Raw genomic sequence first — 21,002 nt, 5'->3', positions numbered from 1 at the left:
ACTGTGCAGCAGAAGTTCCGCAGGGAGCATTAACCTTGACCCTGCCCTTTTCAAGCCCAGCTCACATTACACGCGCGCGCACATTCCATTTCGAATGAACAAGGCGGCTTGAGAGCGACACAGCGCCCGACAAGGGGAAACTCGAGCACAGGCGCGCACCCCCTCGCCTGCTGCCCCGCCAGGGTCACGTGAGACTAACAAATCCCGCCTTTCGCCAACAATCCTCAGCGCGAGGGCGGCCGTTTCTTGGCCAAGCTCCTCCCCTTACAAGCGTCAAGTGGCCCAGTGCGCTTGCGCCAATCCCAGCTGTTTTCTCTCCGCTTCCCGCGGCTCCTCCCCAATCAGCCTGGCTCAGCGACGCTGACAGTCTCGGGCCGCAAACATGGCGGCTGCCGTTAGGCGCGTGCTGCGAGCGAGCCGCGGCTGGAGCGCGGCGCTGAGAGCCCCGGAGGCGCCGCGCGCACAGGTGAGAGCGCGGGAGGGGAGGGAGGAACCGAGCGGCCCCGCCCACCGGGCCGTTGAAACGCGAGCGCAGGGGCCCGTCTTTGGCTCGCCTTCGCCAGACCCAGCCTTGCAGGGGGAGCCGGGCCGCGCCGTGCCGCGCCGGCCTGCTCTGCGCGGGGGGCGGGTGCGAGAGCCGTCGGACCCCGCCGCTGCCCGGCCCCCCTGCGAGCGGCATCGCTGCTCCCGGGTGCCGGGGGGGACGCTGGGCTCTGGCCGGAGGGCAGCCGGCCTGGCCGCTGATTTGGGCCCTTGGGCGGGGATCGCGTGTGCCCGGCGGGCGGTCCCAGCATCAGGTTCGCTGGGGCGGGGGCTCTCCGGCTTCAGGCCGGCCCAGCCCCGGGCTACACGGAGCAGTTGGATCCGCCCGGCTGGGGCGTGTGTGAACAGTTCGCATCGCTGAGCGCCGTGGTTAGGTCACCCTAACCCCCTGGTGTAGCCCCGGCCCCTAGGGATTCCTCTGTCGACCTAGCAACTGCCGTGTGGACGGGTGAATTGAGTCTAGCCATGGCAGAACCGCTCCTGTCGCTGTAGGAGGTATCCGTCATAGGGAGCTGGACCGTGCAGTCGCTGTGCCGCTGTAGTGTCCATAGGGGCCTTGGCTTGGGTCTGGACATTTAAACCAGTTGCTTTAAACCAATAGGGGTGTGCAGAACAGTTGTGCCGGTTTGAGTAATTCAGTATAAACCGGTCCATTGCTCAGCAGTGCAAAAAAAAAAAAAAAACACAAAAAATCCACCCTGAATGACAAAACTTTCAATGATGAAAAGCACGGTGTGAACAGTGCTTTGTGGGAGATGCTCTTCCGGCAACGAAGCTACCACGCCTCGGTGGTTATTTTGTTGTCAGAAGAGCTCATTCCTCGCGACAAAGAGCGGCTGCACTGCTTACCTTACAATGGTGTGGCTGTAGCTTCAAAGCCTCACCTTGTAAGGTGCACAGTGTAGACATAGTGCAGACAAAGCCTTGGGCTACCACTTTTATTGGTAAAAAACACACCCCACAACTGTGCTGGTGTGGACAGCACTATGTCAGCAGGAGAGTCTCTCCTGCCAACATGACTAATGCCTCTTATGGGGGATGGTTTAATTATGCTAGTAGGAGAGCTCTTTTCCGCTGGCAAAGAGCGGCTCCATGGAAGACCTTATTGTGGTACAGCTGCTGTAAGGTCCCTAGTGTAGACATAGCCTAAGACTGTTGATTTTAAGTCTGGAAAGACTAATGTGATGATCTGGTTTGGCTTCCTGCAAAGTGTGGGCCAAAGCGCTTCACCCAAGGTTTCATGCAGTGGAGACAGAGTTATTCTTCTCTATTATGTAAGCAACTGCTGACCAGGCCAAGAAGTTGGGGCAAACTAGAACATCTCTTTAAAGACTCCAGAATCTTTGATTGAAAGACTTCAGGGATGAGTTGAGAATCTTTTCATTGTTAAAAAGTTGACTTACTTCTAATTTGCATTTCCAGTTTGAAAAGCAAGTGTAAATCAACCTTGAGATCTGTTTTAGGAGTAATGTTGAATACTGTATTATAAATATATTAAAACATATAATATGTTCACTAATGATCTAGAAAGAGGGTGGAAGTGACAATTTTTAAATGACAAAATAATTTAGGATGGTGAAAACTGAGGAACTCCTGAGTGACCTAACAAAGCCAAGCAATTAGATGACAGATGGCGGATGATTCAGAGTAGGCAAATCCAAGATAATGTACATTGGAAAAGAGCAGTTGGATCTATTTACACACATTGCTGGTTTCTAAATTAGCCGTATCCATTCAGGAAAAAGACTTGGTGTCCTTGTGGACACTTCAGTGTGCAGCAGTAGTTAGAAACATAAACAAAATGTTAAGGTGTACAGTACAGAGAATGGAATAAAAATAATACTCAGAATCTTGTAACATTATTATAATGATTGTAGACTCTTAGTTTGAAAATAGTGTCTGGTGCTGGTCAGCCCATCTCAAAAATGTAGAAGGGCCAAGTGACAGGTACTGAGAATAATCAGAGGACTGGATAGATTTATGTATGAGGAGAGATTGAAAAGATTAGGACTGTTTAGTTAGAGTGGGGCTCGAAGAGGGTATCTGATATCAGCACAGAAATAATGGGTCAGATCCCTATGTAAGTTGACATAACACAACTGATTTTGGTGGAGCGAAGCGAGCTAAGGATGCAGCCCAGTCAGTAATATAAAAAATGTAAGTGGTGCTCCTATTTACTCTTTCTCTTAATACGAGAATGAGAAGACCACGTGTGAAAATGGGAAGCAGTGCATTTAAATTGATTACCACCACCACCACACGCAGTACATAATTATTTTAAAGTAACCTGACACAAGATGGTGAGTCCAAAAGCTTATCAGGATCAAAAAAAGACTCTGATATTTATGTGATCCCAATCTTCCATTACCTTTGATAAGTTAAAAAGGTATAAGGAATATAAGCCCTTCTGCCTTATTGCTGAAGCCAACCATTAACTAATTGCCCGTTACAGACATACATATATGTACATGGACTAACTGTATATAGGACATGGGGAGTAGGATTCACAACCACTGATTATAAAACCCAGGTGTCAATTGTTGTTGTCTAGGTAGCCCTCTAACTGGAACTTAGTTAACAGTTCTGTTTGGAGAAAAAAAAACAATTCACTTCAGTGGTGTGTTGTTTCCAAAGGGCTGACAGTAATGAAAAGTAATATTTTTTTTCTTTTCTCACTGACTTAAGCAGATGTGACAAAATACACACAAGGAGCAGATAGACTGGGTACCATTTTTAGTCACCTTTCAGAGAAGCACTTAAGTAAATACTGCTTCCTGTGAAGTGGCTTGGAACAGCCAATGTGAAAATAAATATAAAATTATTTGTTTATTTGTTGTTGATTCATTGTGAAGGATCCTAAAGTGCTTTACAAAATACATATCAGAAACAAAGCTTTGGTATTGATACCCCCACAGACACCCTGGTAAAATGGGCAGAATTGACTTCTGAAGTATGGTGGAGTAAGTCAACCCTGACCATGTTCCAGGGAGTTCAGAGGGACTGATTGTCTACTCAGTATTAATCACTAGTTTTATGCCCATTTATCTTCACTGACTTGAGTAGAGTACGATAGGTGAAAATTGATGTAACAGTAAATAAACAGGCCATAGGTATTTCAAACCTGATACTTAGACCTCTATGCTATTACTTTTAAAAGGAAAATAATTTAAAAGCAATTAGTCTCTGAGTGTTAAGGAATTGTAGTAGGCTGGAGGAAAGGCTGTTTCTTTTCTGGTGGAATATTCTGTTGTTTCAGGAGTTTCTTAACAAGAGTTCTTTTTAAAAATGGTAAGAATACTATCTGCAAGAACACTTTATGAAGTATATAATAAATACAAGCCTCTAATTTCCTTTATATTTTAGAGTAGTATTTTCTAGTTTGGCTTAAATACGAGAAGCATTCAACTTCACTTTGTAGTTCTTACCCATATGACCCTTGAAATTGTACTCTTATCCCAGAAGAGGTACTCTATACAATAGATATTAATTTGCATAAGAGGCTGTTTTCTAATTATGAACAGTTTTGTGTCCAGGGACTTTTGATTAGTGATGAACTTAAACAAGAAGAATATGAATAGCTTGAGGGGAAAAGGAAAAAAATGGGAAAATTACAATAAAAAATGACAGGCGTAATACAAAAGTATCCTGTTTAACGTATGGCAGAGAGAAAGGAATCTTGGGCCTAGTAATGAGGATTCTTATGTTCATTAAAAAGAATTACAAATAACTCGTTGTATGCATGGAAAGTAAGACTGAGTGAATAGCATTTTCTCCTGAAGTAAGTGTCTAGGAGACAATGTCTAGAGATACTTCAGCGTTTCTCTCTCCCAGACATTCACTAGAGCTTGAAACATACAGCAGAAACTGGGAATAAGCAGGATTTCCAGTACTAAAATTCAAAGCTTGTCTCAAACTCCTGTTTTATCATCTTATTGTTGGCAGAGATTTTATTAGAGACCATGTTCATATACCTCAGTTTAAAAAACAACCAAATACTTACACTCATATCATCCTTTTCATCTCATGCAGTATATACAAAGATTAATTCACCTACTTCAGGGGTTCTCAAGCTTCATTGCACCACGACCCCCTTCTGACAACAAAAATTACTACATGATCCCAGGAGGTGGGACTAAAGTTTGAGCCCGCCCGATCCCTGCCACCCTGGGTCAGGGCGCCAAAGCCAAAGAGCTTCAGCCCCAGGCAGGGGGCCTGTAATCTCAGTCCCACTGCCCAAGGCTGAAGCCCTCAAGCTTCGGCCCCAAACAGTGGGGCTTTGGCTTTGGCCCCTGGCCCTAGCAAGTCTAAGCCAGCCCTGGCAACCCTATTAAAACAGCGTCGCAACCCACAGTTTGAGAACCACTGACCTATTTTATTGGACCTGGGCTGAATTGCAGTAGCTATTTTGAATCGCACAGTAACAGTACGCAAAGGTTTAGCTCAGGAAATAAAGAATACTATATCCAATTAAAATTGCAGGTAGATTTTGGGTAGGCAGACTGTAATTACCCTAGTTAGAATTTGGCTTGGGTTAACAGTGCTTCAAAAAATGTAACGGAAGGACAGATTCTTCTATCTGGTGCAGCATTTTGTACCACACTGCTAGCACCGTATGATCCTGTGAGCACTACTCCAATGCAAAGTGGTATTGAGCTGGTATAGATGCTCCTATTCCAATCCCACTTCCTGCTGTCAGCATGGCAGGGAAAAGTGGTATGGCCAGCAGAAAAGGAACATGACTAGTAGATCCCTGCTTCATGCCAATAACCATTTGTAGTTTCAGCCTGTTGCTGCCATTAGCAGCCAATGAAAGCTAGAATAGGCTTTAGGTTCCAATTTTGCAAATGTATGTATGTAGTCTTATTACTTCAGTGGGACTATGGACATATGTTTGTGTTGGGTGTATAGTTTGTAGTTGCCAGTTATATCTGAAATGTTTAAGCTGTATCTAGTCATATATTTTCTAGTTAATTTATGTTTTTAACTCAAAATGCTGAATTTAAATATAGATTTTTTTAAACCCTGACCTGGAGAAAACACTCCTAGAAGCAAGAGGACAAATCCGTTTAGTCTTTGGTTTCTCTTCTACAGCTGGCAATAAGGCTGCTAATTAGTTACCTTTAAATTTTTGTTAGTTTGCTTATTTTTTTAATGTGGTCACATAGACACCAGAAGGTACAGTGAGACCACAAGTTCACACAGTAGGCAATTGACCAGCCGTCAGATAATAACTGCTTCAGGTCACTGTTGAGCATGGCCTGTTGAATAGAACTCTGATATTTTCTCCATTCCAAAATGTTCCTTTCTCTGCTCTTTTATTCTTGTGACTTCTTTCTTTCCCCATAGACAACTCCAGTCATCAATTCTCAGTTTGGTTTATGGAATATTTTGACTGCAGTGAGGCTTTGTTAATACTGACATAAGACACGTAAAGTAGTACATAAAAACTGGCATTAAGCCAAAATTGGGACATTACTGCTCTGTCAATGATGCTTCTGTTTCTCTGGCAGAGTGCTTGATTGAAATTACAGTTGTCTTACCCACTGATTATCTTGGTGAAAGAAAAACAAATCAGTCTAGCCATATCTTATAGTCTTCCACAAAAGCCAAAGACAAGTGTTCCTTGGATTATGAGTTCTGAGCTGGAACCATGTTAGCTAGTATTTGTTGATAGGAATTCCCCTAGAGGGTTGTAAGAGGCAAAGGGATGAATTGCTCAGTCAAAATATGGTCAGTGTTCAAACCTAAATATCCAAAAAGTCCTAATAAGATTTCTTAGAAAGTGCAGATAATATCTTACAATGGGAAGCAATGTCCTCTACAGCAGTGCTTCTCAAGCTATCTGGTGTGGGGACTGGCTTTTTTTTTTTTTTCCCCCAATGTGCACGCAGACTGGCAGCCGATGGCTCGCAGACCAGCACCGGTCCACGGACCATCACTTTGAGTAGCACTGCTCTACAGACTTTGAATATTCATTTTTATTTTATTTTAATCAAAACAGCAACCTTGTGTAAATTAATGAATTTAGTAGCTTTTTGCCTCTAGAATGATGGCTGACTATACCTAAAAATTCATTTTAGTGTTCTTAGCATAATTCTTGTCCTATATGGTGCATTAGGACGTACATTGTGTGCCTGAGTACTGATTCAGCTCCATGGATGTACTCTTTTGTGATAGCATTCTGTAGATGGAGAACTGTTAGACTGATCTGCTGTTAAACTCCATCTAGGTCTATGGACACTAGGTTTAAGGATAAGGATTGCAGTAGCAGTCACCTTATGCCATGTTTTTTGTGTTCAGGGGGGAGATATGGGATGGGTATAATGAAGAGACTGAATGGTTCCAAAGTAACCGGTTTATATGGAGTGATACCGTACCAATTGCAGTAGCTATTTTGCATCACACAGCAACACTGCACAAAGGTTTAGCACAGAAGATAACAGGATATCCAGTTGAAACTGCAGCTAGATTTTTTGGTAGGCAGACTGCAGTTACCCGTTAGGATAGTGTAAAGGTTTTCTCTTCTAGATGTTATAAAGATTTTTGTCTGCAAGTGAGGGGAGAAACCGAAGACTTTAGTAACTTTCTAGTCTCCAGTATAAAGCCCATTGCATCAAACAGTTCTAATATGTGCTTGAAATATTGCTTCATCTGCCTTCATATCTGCATATCCCTGTTGTAGGGAAGGGACAAGACCAAGTATGTTTGACATTTGTAATATTAATATCAACATTTAACATTTGTATTACAGTAGCGCACAGAAGCTCCAGTTTGGGTTGGGATCCAGTTGTGCTGGGTGTTGTAGAGAAACACAATAAAGATGTGGTCTTGAAGAGTTCATAGTCTGTACAATTCTGTTATCAACACTAGGGCAAGAAAGAGTTCTGTAGGACACAGACTTTAACTCCACTCCAACATTGAAAAACACATGAGTGCACCCCTAAGCCTATGTGTGTAAAATTAAAGTAACTGGTGGGCTCCGGGGTGCCACTGTATGGTTCTCAGTGCAAGAAAGGGTCCTAGGCTATTTCACTGTCCCAAAAATGCATTGTGCCTAATTTCCTTTTCTTTGTTTCTTTGACAGGGCAACATGGAAACTTGATACCTTAGTAGTTTCATTACGCTGTTGTATTGCACTTGGGATAGCAGAATTAAGTTTGCAGTTCTATTCATGCTTCATTTAGACGTTCTCTCTTTGTGAACATATATATAAATATATATATAAACCCTTTGAGATTATTTATGTGCAGAGAGATAAAAGAATACAGTCACTGTTTACTTACAATGCCTTAGCGGTTTATTTGCCTAAAATTTGTTGTTTTGTTTTCATCAGAGACTTCGTCACATGTAAAATTACATTTCATTCTGTTAGTAAAATCTGAGTGTATGTCACAGAAAACAAACTGTTTGAAATTGATTTAACATTTTTAAACATAGGTACATACATTTGATAAAAAGACAATCCATTGTTCACAATTTATTTTCTCATATAAAAAGATTAAACTGTTTGAACACATCTGTAAAAGGGTCTTTGGCAACTAGAAGAAATCAACTTTCTGAATAAGAGTGCCTTTTCTTAGTTTCTACACTACTGTGCACAAAGCACGTTTCCCTTTTTATGCCAATAATTTTGCTTAGAGTTTGCTGTACCAATTCTTTAATATTCTCTTCTTTTTTCTTGTTTTTGTTAGACATTAAGACTAATCTGTACCACTACAGCAGTGCAGAAGAGAAACATTGCAGCCTCAGGACCTGAAAAGTATACAGAGGCTTTTATTAAAAACCAGATTGAAGAGTTCAACCTAGGAAAAAGACATTTAGCCAACATGATGGGGGAAGATCCAGAAACTTTTACCCAAGAGGATGTTGATGTAAGTACAGTTGCTCTGTTGGAGAAGTCATTTACTATAGAGTTTCAGATATTGAAAGCACTTTACTTCAGCATGAGCCCCTCAGCTCTCCGTGAATATTAATCAAACTGTCAGAATAAGAAAGAATACTACTATACATTGCAAACATTGCAATTGTGGCTGTGAATAGAGATTCTGCCCCTGCTATGTGTGTGAGGTCAGACATGGCAGTATAGAACTGTATACCCATATTTTGCTAAAGCACAGTAGGTTCTCTTTAAAGCTACTAATGGATAATCCCCTTGATCTGAGGCCATAAGAACCACTATAAAGGTTTATATAGCACTTGAAAACATTTACTCCTCATTTGACCTGCTTTGTATATTTAGGTCAGGTTTTCCTGCATGATACCACAGCAGCTGATGATGCAAATTTAAATTTTACAGGATATTTCACAACCAACACTTGGTTCAATTTTACTTAGTAATTTACACACACACACAAACACACACACACCCATTCTCCCATGAAGTCTCATGACTGAGCAGTGTGTCATGGAACCAAAGAAGAGAAAATTGAGCTCACTGCGTTATGGCCACTGTGGGAACAGGGAAATACGATGGTTTTTGAGGAAATGCCTGCTGCTTTACATGTAACGACTTGCAGTTGGGAATCAGGTAGACTTAAGGTTAAGCAGCTTTTTCTGTCCTTCAGGTTGAGATGGTTAAAATATTTGGTTGGATATTTTCTTACCTCTTCTCTGCTAATATAAACTGTTTAGGCTGCTATGGGTGCTAAGTCTATTGAAAAAGATTGGGAACTGTTTTTGACTTCTTAATCATAAAAAAAAGTTTTCTGTGTAAACAAATGTCTGGATTTACAAGTAGTTGCAACCAACAAAGAATAGTCAAACCTTTTAATCTTCCAACAAGTTAAAATCCAATACTAGACAAATTTTATGTTCAAAAAGATATTAATTAGAACATCTTGCCAAATAAATTCTAGTCTCATTTATTTTAAACTTGATTTTGCTCACTCATTGCATGCCTGGTAAAATAAGCTGCTGTTTATGCTATAGGGGATTTTCACACAAGACATACAATAGCTTTCACTTATTTTAATTTATATTTATAAAAAAATATGCACCCAGTGCTTGATTCTCTGTATGAATTTTCCTCAGTAAAAACAATTAATATAAAAATGAACCGCATGCTGCCAACAGTTGGTTCTCTTAACAAATGACAATCCTTTCTTTCTGACTTCTATTATAAAGATCACAAACTCATAAAGCAATGTTCCCAGCTAATCTCTTGGACAGCACACTCTTCACATCCAGCTCACCTCAGGCAAAGGCCTGAGCAAACAAAGGGAACTTACTCCTTGTCAGTAAGGTTAAAAGTCTTGAGCTCTGAGCAGTCATATGCCTACATCCCTTTTTATTTTTTTAAGGACAGTAGTACTCTGAATCCATTTTGAGGCTTAGATTTGAGACAGTGAGAATTTAACATTTGTATTTATTTTTATAGTTTACATTTTATTTGCATTTGAAGCAGTGGTAGGCATGTTTCGATATTGATGTCCTGATAGTACCACTGGAGATAGAAACACCATTGCAGACCCTTACACCTGTCACCTGTATGTAGTCTCATTGACTTCGGTAGGACTCTGTCGAGGTAAAGATGTGCACTGGTGAATCAGTATGCAGGACTGAGGCCTTAATGATTAACAAATTACTTACTTTACTTTGCTTGTTCTGGCTTTTATTAAATGATAACATTTCCTTTCCCTAAATATTTTATCTCAATTTGGTAAATGTTCTCTTCACCCGTAACGGAGCTTGTCTTTGTTTATTTGCATGACGTGCTTGCACAAACTAGTAAAAAAAAACTGTTGGTACAGCTCACAGAGTGTGGAGATTGTATTAACTTCTGTGTTGATTTCCTGCAAGGGTTGGTAGTAGGAGGCTGTGTGTTCACCCGCAATTCAGCTCCCTCCCTGCAGTCCAGGTTTTCTTTCCACACATGGGCCTGTTTCTCGAGGACAAGCCTCTATAGGAGCTCAGGAAGTGGGCAGCAGGACTGTTTGGGGCGTGGGTTCTCTTCCCATGCATGCATATATGCCATAAATACGCATGTAGAAGATGGAAGATCCCTCTGCACACAGATCCCCAAGGGATATTCTGGCCATTTGTACAAAATGACTGAGCTCCCCACTAGAAAGAAAAGTGGGCTCATTCTGGAAATGAGCTTTTGTAACCCACACACCTTCTGGGTGTGGTGTTCTGTCCCATCTAGTTGCACTGCGACCACTTAGAGGGAGAGTTAAAATGAGTTTGCTCTACAGCCTTAGCTAAGAGCCAGTTGGCTTTTAGCTCGTGCAGTAGAGGCTTGTGCACTAAGCTCTAGAGGTCCCCGGTTCAATGCTGCCTGCTGACAACCGGGGTCTGTCGGCATTACACTTTTCCTTACTGAAGTGCACGTGACAAGTATGGGACCAGTTCACAAATTTTATTTCTGAAAAGGTGAAAAAACAAAAGCGCAGCATTTTATTTAGTATTACAGAGTATCTACCGTTCATGTTTAACTTGCTCACATACCATCAGGTGTTGAAAATACTTTGAATGCATAATGTCTGCTATGCATAATTAAATTTCTGTTATAAAAGCCGCTTAGCACTGGCAGCAGAATTATAAGGCTTTGCACTTTGAATAGTAATAATTCCTTTTGATGAGTGCTTACGTACCTCCATGTCTTCTACTGTTAATCAGTCTGTATAGTGCATTTCAAAAGTAGACATGAGATTGTCTTTCATTGGCATTGTATGTGTATTTTATTAAAAGTTAAACCTTGTGAATTTTAGAACAGGTGCTACAGGGAAATAAGTTTACCATGTTTTAATCCTCTTGCTGGATTTTTGGATGCAGAATTGCCTCTTACTGATGCTTTTATTTAGGAATGGAAAGTTAAGCTGTATATTACAACTAAATTACTGGGGGGAAAAAGTCCAGCAAATTGATATATAACTGCAGAAGTCTACCAATTGCTTTTTAATTGGTATTATAGACCTTGCTCTGGAACCAGGATATTTTATTCTCCTATGTGTGAATATGTGGTATGAAGTTTCTCTAATTGATTTGCTTTGCCCATTCCATTTGATGTATCATTTTTCACAATATTTCATAATTTGTGCTCATTTCTAATGAACAGAGTCGTTAGGACAAGCATGTCTAAGTACAACTGACAGCTAACATTAGGTGCCAGATGCAGTTTATAAAGCTATGTAGAACTGCAGAGAACAGTTTAAATAAATTAGCACCTGTACATTAGTCTCACTTGCTGGTAATTTATAAGCGAATCAGTAGAGATGACATTTAGGTAAGTCATTGATCAAGTTAACAGCTGCATACCCACTGCCCAGCTGGGATACCTGATTAATAGAGATTGCAGTCCTGACCCAGTGCTTTTTCTCTGGTCGAGTCTGTAATCCTTTTATTTTGTGATTTACCTTTAACTTACAGACATAGTAAACAGTCTGCCTTCATTTCAAACTTTCAGATCACTAATATTCTAGTTTAAAGCCAAAAATCTAAGCAAGATTAATACAAGAAAAGCACCTTAAACCCTGTGATCTATTTATATTCTAGTATTCTTATTTTTCCTTTTATGGACTTATTAAATGCTGTTCCAGATATCTGAGCACAATATAAAGCTGCTGTCTTTCAGTAGAGTTAGTTTAAAAAAAAAAATGTAGAGCAGGTCTTGTATTTGATCTCTAGATAAATGTTAAGCATCTTTTGGTGAGTAGGGCATAGGTCTTAAATGATAATTGACATACAGACTGACTTATGTTTAAATGTAAAACAAATGTTTTAAGGAAACTAGTTTCACTTGCAAATGTCTTTGTACAAGGGTATTAAGAGAGTTGTTCCCCACAAAGAATTTTGTGGCCTAAAGCATCTTGATTAAATGAGAAACCCCTGGCTCACAATAATATGCTATTTGTGTGTCACATAAGTTCTCCTCTGGGTAAGCAGTAAGACCTTTTTAGTCCTATAAAAGTGAAAAATGTATGTTGCAGTTGGATTGGTTTTTAAAAACAACCCAGCACATTTCACTTGTAAAGGATATTCAGATTTTACCTAAAGAAACTCTTAAAAACTGTGAGTGCTATTCTGTGTAAAATGCTAGTCCCAAGGGAGTCAGATTTTCCTTACTGAAGCAAAATCCCCACTTGGACAGAGAAGTCCACTTGGATTTGACCAAACGGCTGGGATATTTTTGTTTTTTGAAGGGATTGGTAACTTTTTAAAATGGATTTTATTTAACACTTCAAACTTTCACTTCACATAAATCTCCACTAAAAAAAACTTGTGTGGAAGTTCTTTTTTTAAAAGATATTGGAAACCACCAGCATTATTAACGTTCTTAGTCATTGCTGACTCAGTGAGAGCAACAATTCCATTAAACATTGTAGCTCAAAGAATGTAGTATTGAAAACTGTCTGAGCTGGAGTTGGTATTGGAGTCTAGTTCAAGAACTAGAGATTTCCCAGCATAACAGAGTTGGAAAGGGAAGTTGGAATCAGGCTGAGGAAGCTGGAGAGCAAAGGGAGCTGATTCAGTAACATCATCTAGGGAGCCAGGGGTCCTACTGAAGTGTTTCAAATGTTATGCCCTGAAGTATAGTCTCAGAGCTGAACTGGTTTAGTACTCAGTGCTTTAGGCTTTATGTATATAAAAGTAAAGTATAAGCATCATTATGTCCAGTTCTTCAATGTGCTTAGGGACCTTTTGTGCCAATGGTGCTGTAGCAAAGAAGCCATAGGGAAGATTTAAGACTCCCCTAGAAAATACCCCCATTGCTGGGGGCTTCTCCGCTAGCCCTGTGCCACCTCCATAAATGGTTTAAGCACAGGAAGCCTTCCAGTGTAGGCCATGGCTGTAATGGAGGCGAAGTGTGGGTGAATCGGAGCAGGAGGAAGCATGGCCAGGGTGGACTTGCACTATAACAAATCTCCATAGGACCATTGAAGCAGGAGGACAGCGTAAGAGCTTCCTGGCCTGTGCTGGGAAGCTCCACTGGCTTTATAAAAGATCCTGAAGACAGCAGACACAAAATGCCTCCCCTCTCTCCCCTTGCTGACTTATGAGTCTGACCTAATATTTTTTTGCCAATCCAGTTTGAATTAAGGTAATGGATTTCTAAATGCCTGAAGATACAATTAAATGTGCATCAGATGGCAATAAACTGGGCCATCTGAGGTTAAAATTGAGGCCAGATTTTCTCTGGCCTTTGGGAAAATGAAGGGCCAAGAATCTTTGTGCAGCTCCGTGTCTGAGTTATTCTGCATTTTTGCAGGTAATTGGTTTGAGGGGCCACCAAACATCTACTGGATATGATGAGAACAAGTTTCAGTCCCTTTTGAGCTAGGGTGGATTCAAACTGACAACCTACTTGTGAAAAGCCCACTAGCAATGTTCAAACGTATCCAGTACCTCCCCAAGTGATAACTTTAAAAGTGGGTCCCATATATAAGTGTGCTGAAGCAACAATAGGGTTACCAACTCAAGCACTCTTTTTAAGAAATGCTAGAATTAAATGCAACTCTTGAGTATATGCATTATGATTTATTCTTTAATTATGTGATCACATATTTTTTCCCACATGGGCCATCAGCAGTTTGAACCCAGGACACTCAGATCCACAAGAGAGACCTCTCTGCAACTTGAGCTAAAGGAGTAACTCATACCAAAAGAAGGCTGTTATCCTCTATATGGAGTTCTCTCTAGAGTCTCTTTGGCAGTGGGTTACAGAATTATTGTGAGACAGAAGTGGGATGTTGTGTTTCAGGATTCTTGGGGTGCAGTTATTTTGAAAAGTAATGTGGTTGAGGGGGATGAAACTTCATCTGTCATATTAGAGAGCTGTAGTCTATTCCCAGGGATAATTATAAGGCCTGTTCCCAAGGAAAATTTAATAGGGTTGTGAAATATATACCTGCTCTCTATAGAAGTTCGGTGGTGGGGGTGTATCAGATATCTCAACATAATCTGATGTTATCCTCAAGACATTGTTCTCAGCCTTATTCATACAGGGCTCCACTTCCCACTGGATTTCCCTTCTCATCCAGTCAGTCATCCCCTCTGATTTAGCATTAGGGGAAGGACAGAGTGGATAGGACTCCCAAATACCTGTTCACAACCCTCAACTTGAGAATCCCAATCCTAAAGAAAACTTTGCAATTCGGTCTGGAAAAGTCTGTATGGAACCTTTCATGTGTCAGTGCTCTCTCTACCACAACTATTTCAGGTTTGGTAATGGAATATTTTAGAGGTCATTGGTTTGCTTTTATGTTTTCAAGGATATTCCGAATATAATTGTCTTCTAGATCTTGGTCTGATTCCTGAAGGGATTCTTGCACTGAAATCCAGTGTTGGAAGTTTGAAGGAAATCCATATTAAGTTAATGAAGCCTTCTCTTGAACTACAGTAAAATGCTCTAGTTTCAGTTTTTAGAGAGAGTTGTTACTCGGGGTGGTCTAGAGGCTGGTCCACCTTCTGTTTCTGTTACTAATAACATATGAATTTGAGAGCAAGAGCTGATCAGAACATTTTCCCCAAAATATGCTGTTTCATCAAAACTGAAACATTTTGTGAAGATGTTTTTTGAAACTTACAGAGAGGGTGAGAGAGATTCTGTAGCTGGATGGTTAGGATGCTGGCATGGGATGTGGGAGACTCAGGTTTGGGTCTCTGTCTAATTTAGAGTGAACTGTGATGAAAAATTCTGCTCTCAATCAAGCATTGTCCCAGGCCAATACCCTAACTACTATTACTAGGGGTAGAGATAGACACACATCTTCTCCCTGTCTTAATTCCATTTTTAATGAAAACATGCAACATGGATTGGTTTTATTCACATTAGCAGGAAAACAAATTTCAAAACCTCTGAAGTTGCAGCAAGACAGAATGTCACGTTTACACTGAGTTTTTAGTGTCACACTAATAGATACTGGTTGAATCAAATCTTTGAGAGCTAAGATACAGGATACCTTTTAACTACACACACTTTCAGTCTCAGTAGCCCATAATATATTCCTTTAATATGTTATAGTATAAGGTGTTTGTTTAACCACAGTTGGCTCACAGCAGATTTCTCTGTTGTCACTGTAATTAATCCCCATTTGTTCATAAATAGGTGTTCACCTACTCTCTGTGTGCACAAAATGCCCATCGACTAACAAATGGGAATTCAGCAGTCACTAAGAGAAACAAAATTACCATTTCATAAAATCAAGTTAATCCTTTTGTTTGCTTCAGAATTCTCAAAATTTCTGTTTGGAATACCAGTAGGGGATTAATGAAAATAATAGGTTAGGTCTTTTTACACTCCATGCATATTAAGTAGGTTGAAGCACTGATAATTTTTTCCGTGGACATGGATTGGTTTATGAGCAAGTAATAGCCTAAAGGTAACCAAACCAAAAAAGAAGCATAGTTCTTGAGAGACGATTTTAACTAAAATTCTTGTAATTTCATTTTTCTTCTCTGTCCACTAAAAATGCAAGCAAGTCTACTGCAGTATTTTGTTCTGTTATTAGTGCTGTTGTACAAATATATTGTATCTCTTTCTAAAATCACTAGGCTCATGCTTTTGTTAATTTTGTGTCATGACTGAAATTGGCCATATTTAGAGCCACATATACCAAAACATATATTTTTTTTTAATTTGGAAAAATACTAATACATTATTTTTGCTTCATTAATCAACATTTTTTCAACCATTGTGGAAAAAAAATGCCATAGTAATAAATTGCTGAATAGGAATTACATCCAGTTGGATTTACTATTACTGCAAGCTACTATGTCTTACAGTAATTCCAGAAATGGTTTATAGTCTTTAATCTGTTTGCAAGAGTAAGTGATGTTACTTATTAACAGGGAACACACACCACATTAAAATATTGGTTGAGTGGATGAAGAATAAGTATCATGTACTGCATATAACAATAATCTTGATGATAAACCACCATTTGAAAAAATGCACATTCTAATGGTTTCCTAACTCGTAAGTGTCTTATTGACAGACTTTTAAAGGGAGACTTCATTGTTTAAGGTTTAGTAATTGGAATAGAGATTTTCACCTACAGGTTGCTGGTTCAAATTGAGCTTAGGTTGTAGTGACCACCAGTTGTTCCCATGTGATAGTTGTTCAGAAGCCTTTGTATATAAATTTCCATGACAACAATCATCACTCTTGACAATCCTGAAAAAGTGCTGGATCTAGGTGGAATGGAGATTCTCAGTGGTCTGCAAACCCATAGTTATCTCCTGTGCAGATTGGCACTCTGTGGCAAAATAGTGTGGGGAAGCTTGTGCTGCCTCTGTCCATTTTGTCTGTATTCTATTCGTGGGGGAATTCTGCGCCACGGTGTGCACGCATAATTAATGTGCCGCGCACAATTTTTTTTCTGCAGAAAATCGCTTCTGCCAGAAAGTTGCTGCAGTTCCGCCTTTTGCCCACGAGGGGTTGCTGTGGCACTAGAACAGAGCAGCCACTCCCAGGTGGGAGCAGCCCCAGCTGCCAATAAGAAAGGGAAGAGGTTGTCTGCCTGGCAGTACTGTACCTGTGGGGCCTGGTCAGGAGACGGGATATGTGGGGACAGACAGCATGGGGCTGGCAGGTCACAGACTGGGGTTCCTAATGGCTATTGGGGAAGGGCAGACTGGGGCAGCAGCTGAATGGGAGTGGAGGCACTGGGCCACATGGCAATGGGGGAATCGGGGTGGCTGAGTGGGGGCACAGAGACACATGGGGAGGGAGGTGCAGGGACCCATGGGGATGGGGGGAGGAGGTGGATGGGGGTGTGCAGGGACACATGGGAATGGGGGGGAGTGGGTGTCTGAGGGTACAGGGATTAAGGGGGACGGGTGTACCTGACTAAATGGGAGAGGCTGGGGTCAGTCAGGGTCTGCATGGGGGAGGCGCCCTAACAATCCCTCTCTGGCCCCCTCAAAAAACCTATTCCATATTTTTCCCACCCACATCCAACAACCCTCCAGGTTCACTCCCAGGATCCTCCCCTTCCCTCCCCTCCTCCCTTTCCCTCAGCTCCTCCTTTACCCTGATTCCCCCAAGCCTTTGCCCTGCACCGAGGGGTGCAGGAAATATATTTCTGTATAGTAGTTTAAATGAATTACTCAAAGTTCTGTATTTACATGCCTAGTAAGGAATCTATTCGATAGAAACATTTCCTGAATTTTTTTCATTGTCTGTATTGTTACAGACATACTTGCTGACAGGTATTTTGAAATACAATACAATCACACCAGTTTCAATAATTTTGGTCATGTATTATTTTGACAAATAAAATATGTAGAATTTTTAATTTTTTGGTGCAGAATTCCTTCAGGAGTAGTAATCTTTGAAAAAATAGAGAACTTATTCTCAAGAGCTATCAAGCTTGCACCTTTCACAAACACTAATATGTGCAGGAAGAAAATTTAAAAAATTATAAATGAAATGTGAAATCCATTCTAAGTTACAGCATTAGGTATTTTTGAGGAGATAAGTGAGAATTACTCTTTAAAAATCAGTGTTTAGATTAAATAAAATGGAGGTTGTATATTGAACCTGGCAACTGAGTATTTCTTGTAATTGTCTGTTTGAATTTAAAGTTAATCTTTAAAGTAAACAAAACAGTTCACTCATTCTAAACCCACTAGATTACAGACTTCAGAATTAGATTCTTCTTCTTCTTTCATTCTCTCTAAAGAATCCTGAGATATTTACAGCTGCTTTTATTCTCAGAACAGCATATAGGCACATGCCATTTTTTGTTGATTTGTCTGTCTCTCTGTGCTGTCTAAGTTTTTATAGCATGCTCATAGTAAAAATATCTGTAAGGAATTTGATTATTTTGTTGTTGTTACAGAACAAATATGTATCTGATCTTTGTGTGTTTGTTTGCAGAAAGCTATTGCCTACCTCTTTCCCTCTGGCTTATTTGAGAAAAGGGCCAGGCCTATAATGAAGGTAAGAACAATGTTCAATGAATTTTCTGAGTACTTTTAGCATGGCATACTAACTTTTTTTTTTTTTTTGGTTTTCTATAGCATCCCACTGAAATTTTTCCAAAACAAAGAGGTAAGTCTACATAGCTATTTTTTCCAGGCTATATCAAAGTTTTCATTATGAGCCTCTATGTTGTTTTTCTTTCCTACAACCCATTTACATTTCCTTTATTAATATTTTTTATAGCTGCTAATGAGGCACCTGAGTAATAAAAACGCAAACCTTTCAAATATAATATGAAATTTTACTGATCTGAGGTCCTGCACCAGTGACAAAAAGTACTGCTAGGGTGAGGGTATGTCTACATTGCAATTGGAAACCGATGGTTGGCCTGTGCCAGCTGACTTGGGCTCAGGCTGCAGCACTGTTGAATTGCAGTGTAGACGTTCCAACTTGGACTACAGCCTGAGCTCTGGAACCCTCCAGAGCCTGGGCTCCAGCTCAGGCCTGGATGTTTACACTGCAGTTAGCCCCATAGCACGAGCCCAAGTCTGTGGCCAAGGATTTTTAATTGCCGTGTAGACATACCCCAGGGGACCAGTGATCTTTTTAAAGAAAAGATGTCCTGCCATTGAGAAACATTTCTAATAACATAGTCTGATCGAGAGCCACTGAAGTCCATGGGAGTCCTTCAGTTGGCTTTGGATCGACCTATAAAGCATTACTTTTTTATTAGTATTTGGTATAAAATATAATTAAAAAAACCAAAACTTTCAGGTAAACTCAGTGCTTATGAAAAGTAGCAGATCGGCAGCCTTGGAAACTGAAGTGATCTCTTTATCCAAAGCATGGGCACAGAACGTGCAGACTGTGCACGCTTTCCACCATTATCTGCCCTTGATCTGGCAGGATCAACTCTGCAGTTTCTTTGCCTGTGCAATCTTTGGTCTTGTTCCCAATAGCGGTTTTTGTTCGTTGGACATCTGTTCAGCGGAAACAATTTAGACTACCAAAATCATTTTATATGGAACACTAAACAAACATTGCAACAACTTTTGGTTGCTACTGTCCTAAGCTTGAAGTGAACTACAGTGGAGGCACATCATACACGAATTTAACTTACGCAAATTCAACTATATGCGCTTGGCAAATAAAAAAAGAAAAAAACAATTTAAATACTGTAGTGCGGGCGATTCCGCCCACCATTCTATTCAATGAGCGTATGCCCCGGAGTGAGCGTGAGATGGGAGACGTGAATCTGCTGTTCCCTCAGTCGGTTTCAGTTCCCGCATGCCTCTCATGGTGTGGGCATCTCGCCATGCTGAATGTGATTCTAGTGTTTAAAGATACGTATTGTATTTTTTGTACAACATGGCCCCTAACCGCAAGCTAACTACTTCATCTGGTGCTCAACCGAAGAAACAGCTATCTGTTCCAACGCTGGAGGAAAAACTGGCTGTGTTGGACTTATTGAGAGATGGTCTATCCGTCTCCAACGTGGCGCGTAAATATGGCTGCAACGAATCTAGCATCCGCGTCATCAAGATTCGAGAGAGAAATTTGTCAAGCCATGGCATCAAGTGCTCCAATAACTGCTAAGGTGATGAGCCCAGGTGCGTGATAAGACTTTACTGAAGACTGAAAAAGCATTAAACTTATGGCAGGAGGACATGAACCGTAAACGTGTGCCTATTGATGGCAACACGTTGCAAGAAAAGGCTCTTAGCCTCTACGCCCAGTTCAAACGTCCTGCCGAAGAGGGACAGCCTTCGGATGAGAAGGAATTCAAAGCCAGCCAAGGTTGGCTTAACAGTTTTAGGAACCGCTTCTACCTCAAACACATGCAGACTACTGATGAAGCCGCATCTGCCAATGAAGAGGCAGCAAAAGCCTACCCCAAACAATTAAAATCACAAAAGAAAAGGGCTATCTTCCAGAACAAGTTTTTAATGCTGACGAGACTGGGCTCTTCTGGGGAAAAAAAAAAAATGCCCAACGGCACTCACACTTCGAAATCAGAAAGACAAGCCCCTGGCTTCAAAGCAGCTAAAGACTATGTGACTGTGTTTTGTGGCAATGCGGCTGGGCATTTAATAAAGCCGGGTTTGCTCTACAGGGATGCAAATCCCCGTGCCCTCAAAGGCAAGAACAAAAATCTTCTGCCTGTGTTCTGGCAATCAAATAAAAAGGCTTGGGTGATGGCAGCATTATTTCTGGATCGGTTCTACAAGTGTTTCATTCCTGAGGTCAAGCAGTACCTCAAAGAGAAAGGACTTCAATTTAAAGTGTTGCTGATCATAGACAATGCTCCTGGCCACCCTGAGGCACTCCGGTTTGCGCATAATGACGTTGAAATAATCTTTCTCCTCCCCAATACCACCGCCAACCTCTCAACCAAAGCGTGATTCGCTGTTTCAAGGCCACATACACGAGGCTTACGTTCTCATGGATACGTAGCGCTATGGATGCTGATCCCAATCTTAATGTGATGGCAATGTTGAAGGACTTCCAACACTCCGATTGCATCACTTATATTAAACTTGTAATGGATTCAGTCAAGCCTGAAACAGTCAATGCATGTTGGTGAAACCTATGG

The 21,002-nt window shown here is 40.8% G+C and overlaps 1 protein-coding gene across 1 annotated transcript in view; it reads left to right on the top strand.

The window, feature by feature from the left end:
* Positions 1 to 301: 301 nt before the first annotated feature.
* The window catches only part of MRPS9 (mitochondrial ribosomal protein S9), a 45,502-nt gene continuing 24,801 nt past the window's right edge, over positions 302 to 21,002 (top strand). Inside the window, exons 1-4 of the mRNA XM_048857027.2 lie at positions 302 to 466; positions 8,235 to 8,414; positions 18,365 to 18,427; positions 18,508 to 18,538. Of these exons, the coding sequence (XP_048712984.1) occupies positions 383 to 466; positions 8,235 to 8,414; positions 18,365 to 18,427; positions 18,508 to 18,538 (358 nt within the window). The 5' untranslated portion in view covers positions 302 to 382. The remainder of the gene's footprint in view (positions 467 to 8,234; positions 8,415 to 18,364; positions 18,428 to 18,507; positions 18,539 to 21,002) is intronic.

Source organism: Caretta caretta, chromosome 1 (genome assembly GCF_965140235.1).
Source record: "Caretta caretta isolate rCarCar2 chromosome 1, rCarCar1.hap1, whole genome shotgun sequence".
NCBI classification, from domain to species: Eukaryota; Metazoa; Chordata; order Testudines; family Cheloniidae; genus Caretta; species Caretta caretta.
This window is presented reverse-complemented; position numbering and strand designations above follow the sequence as displayed.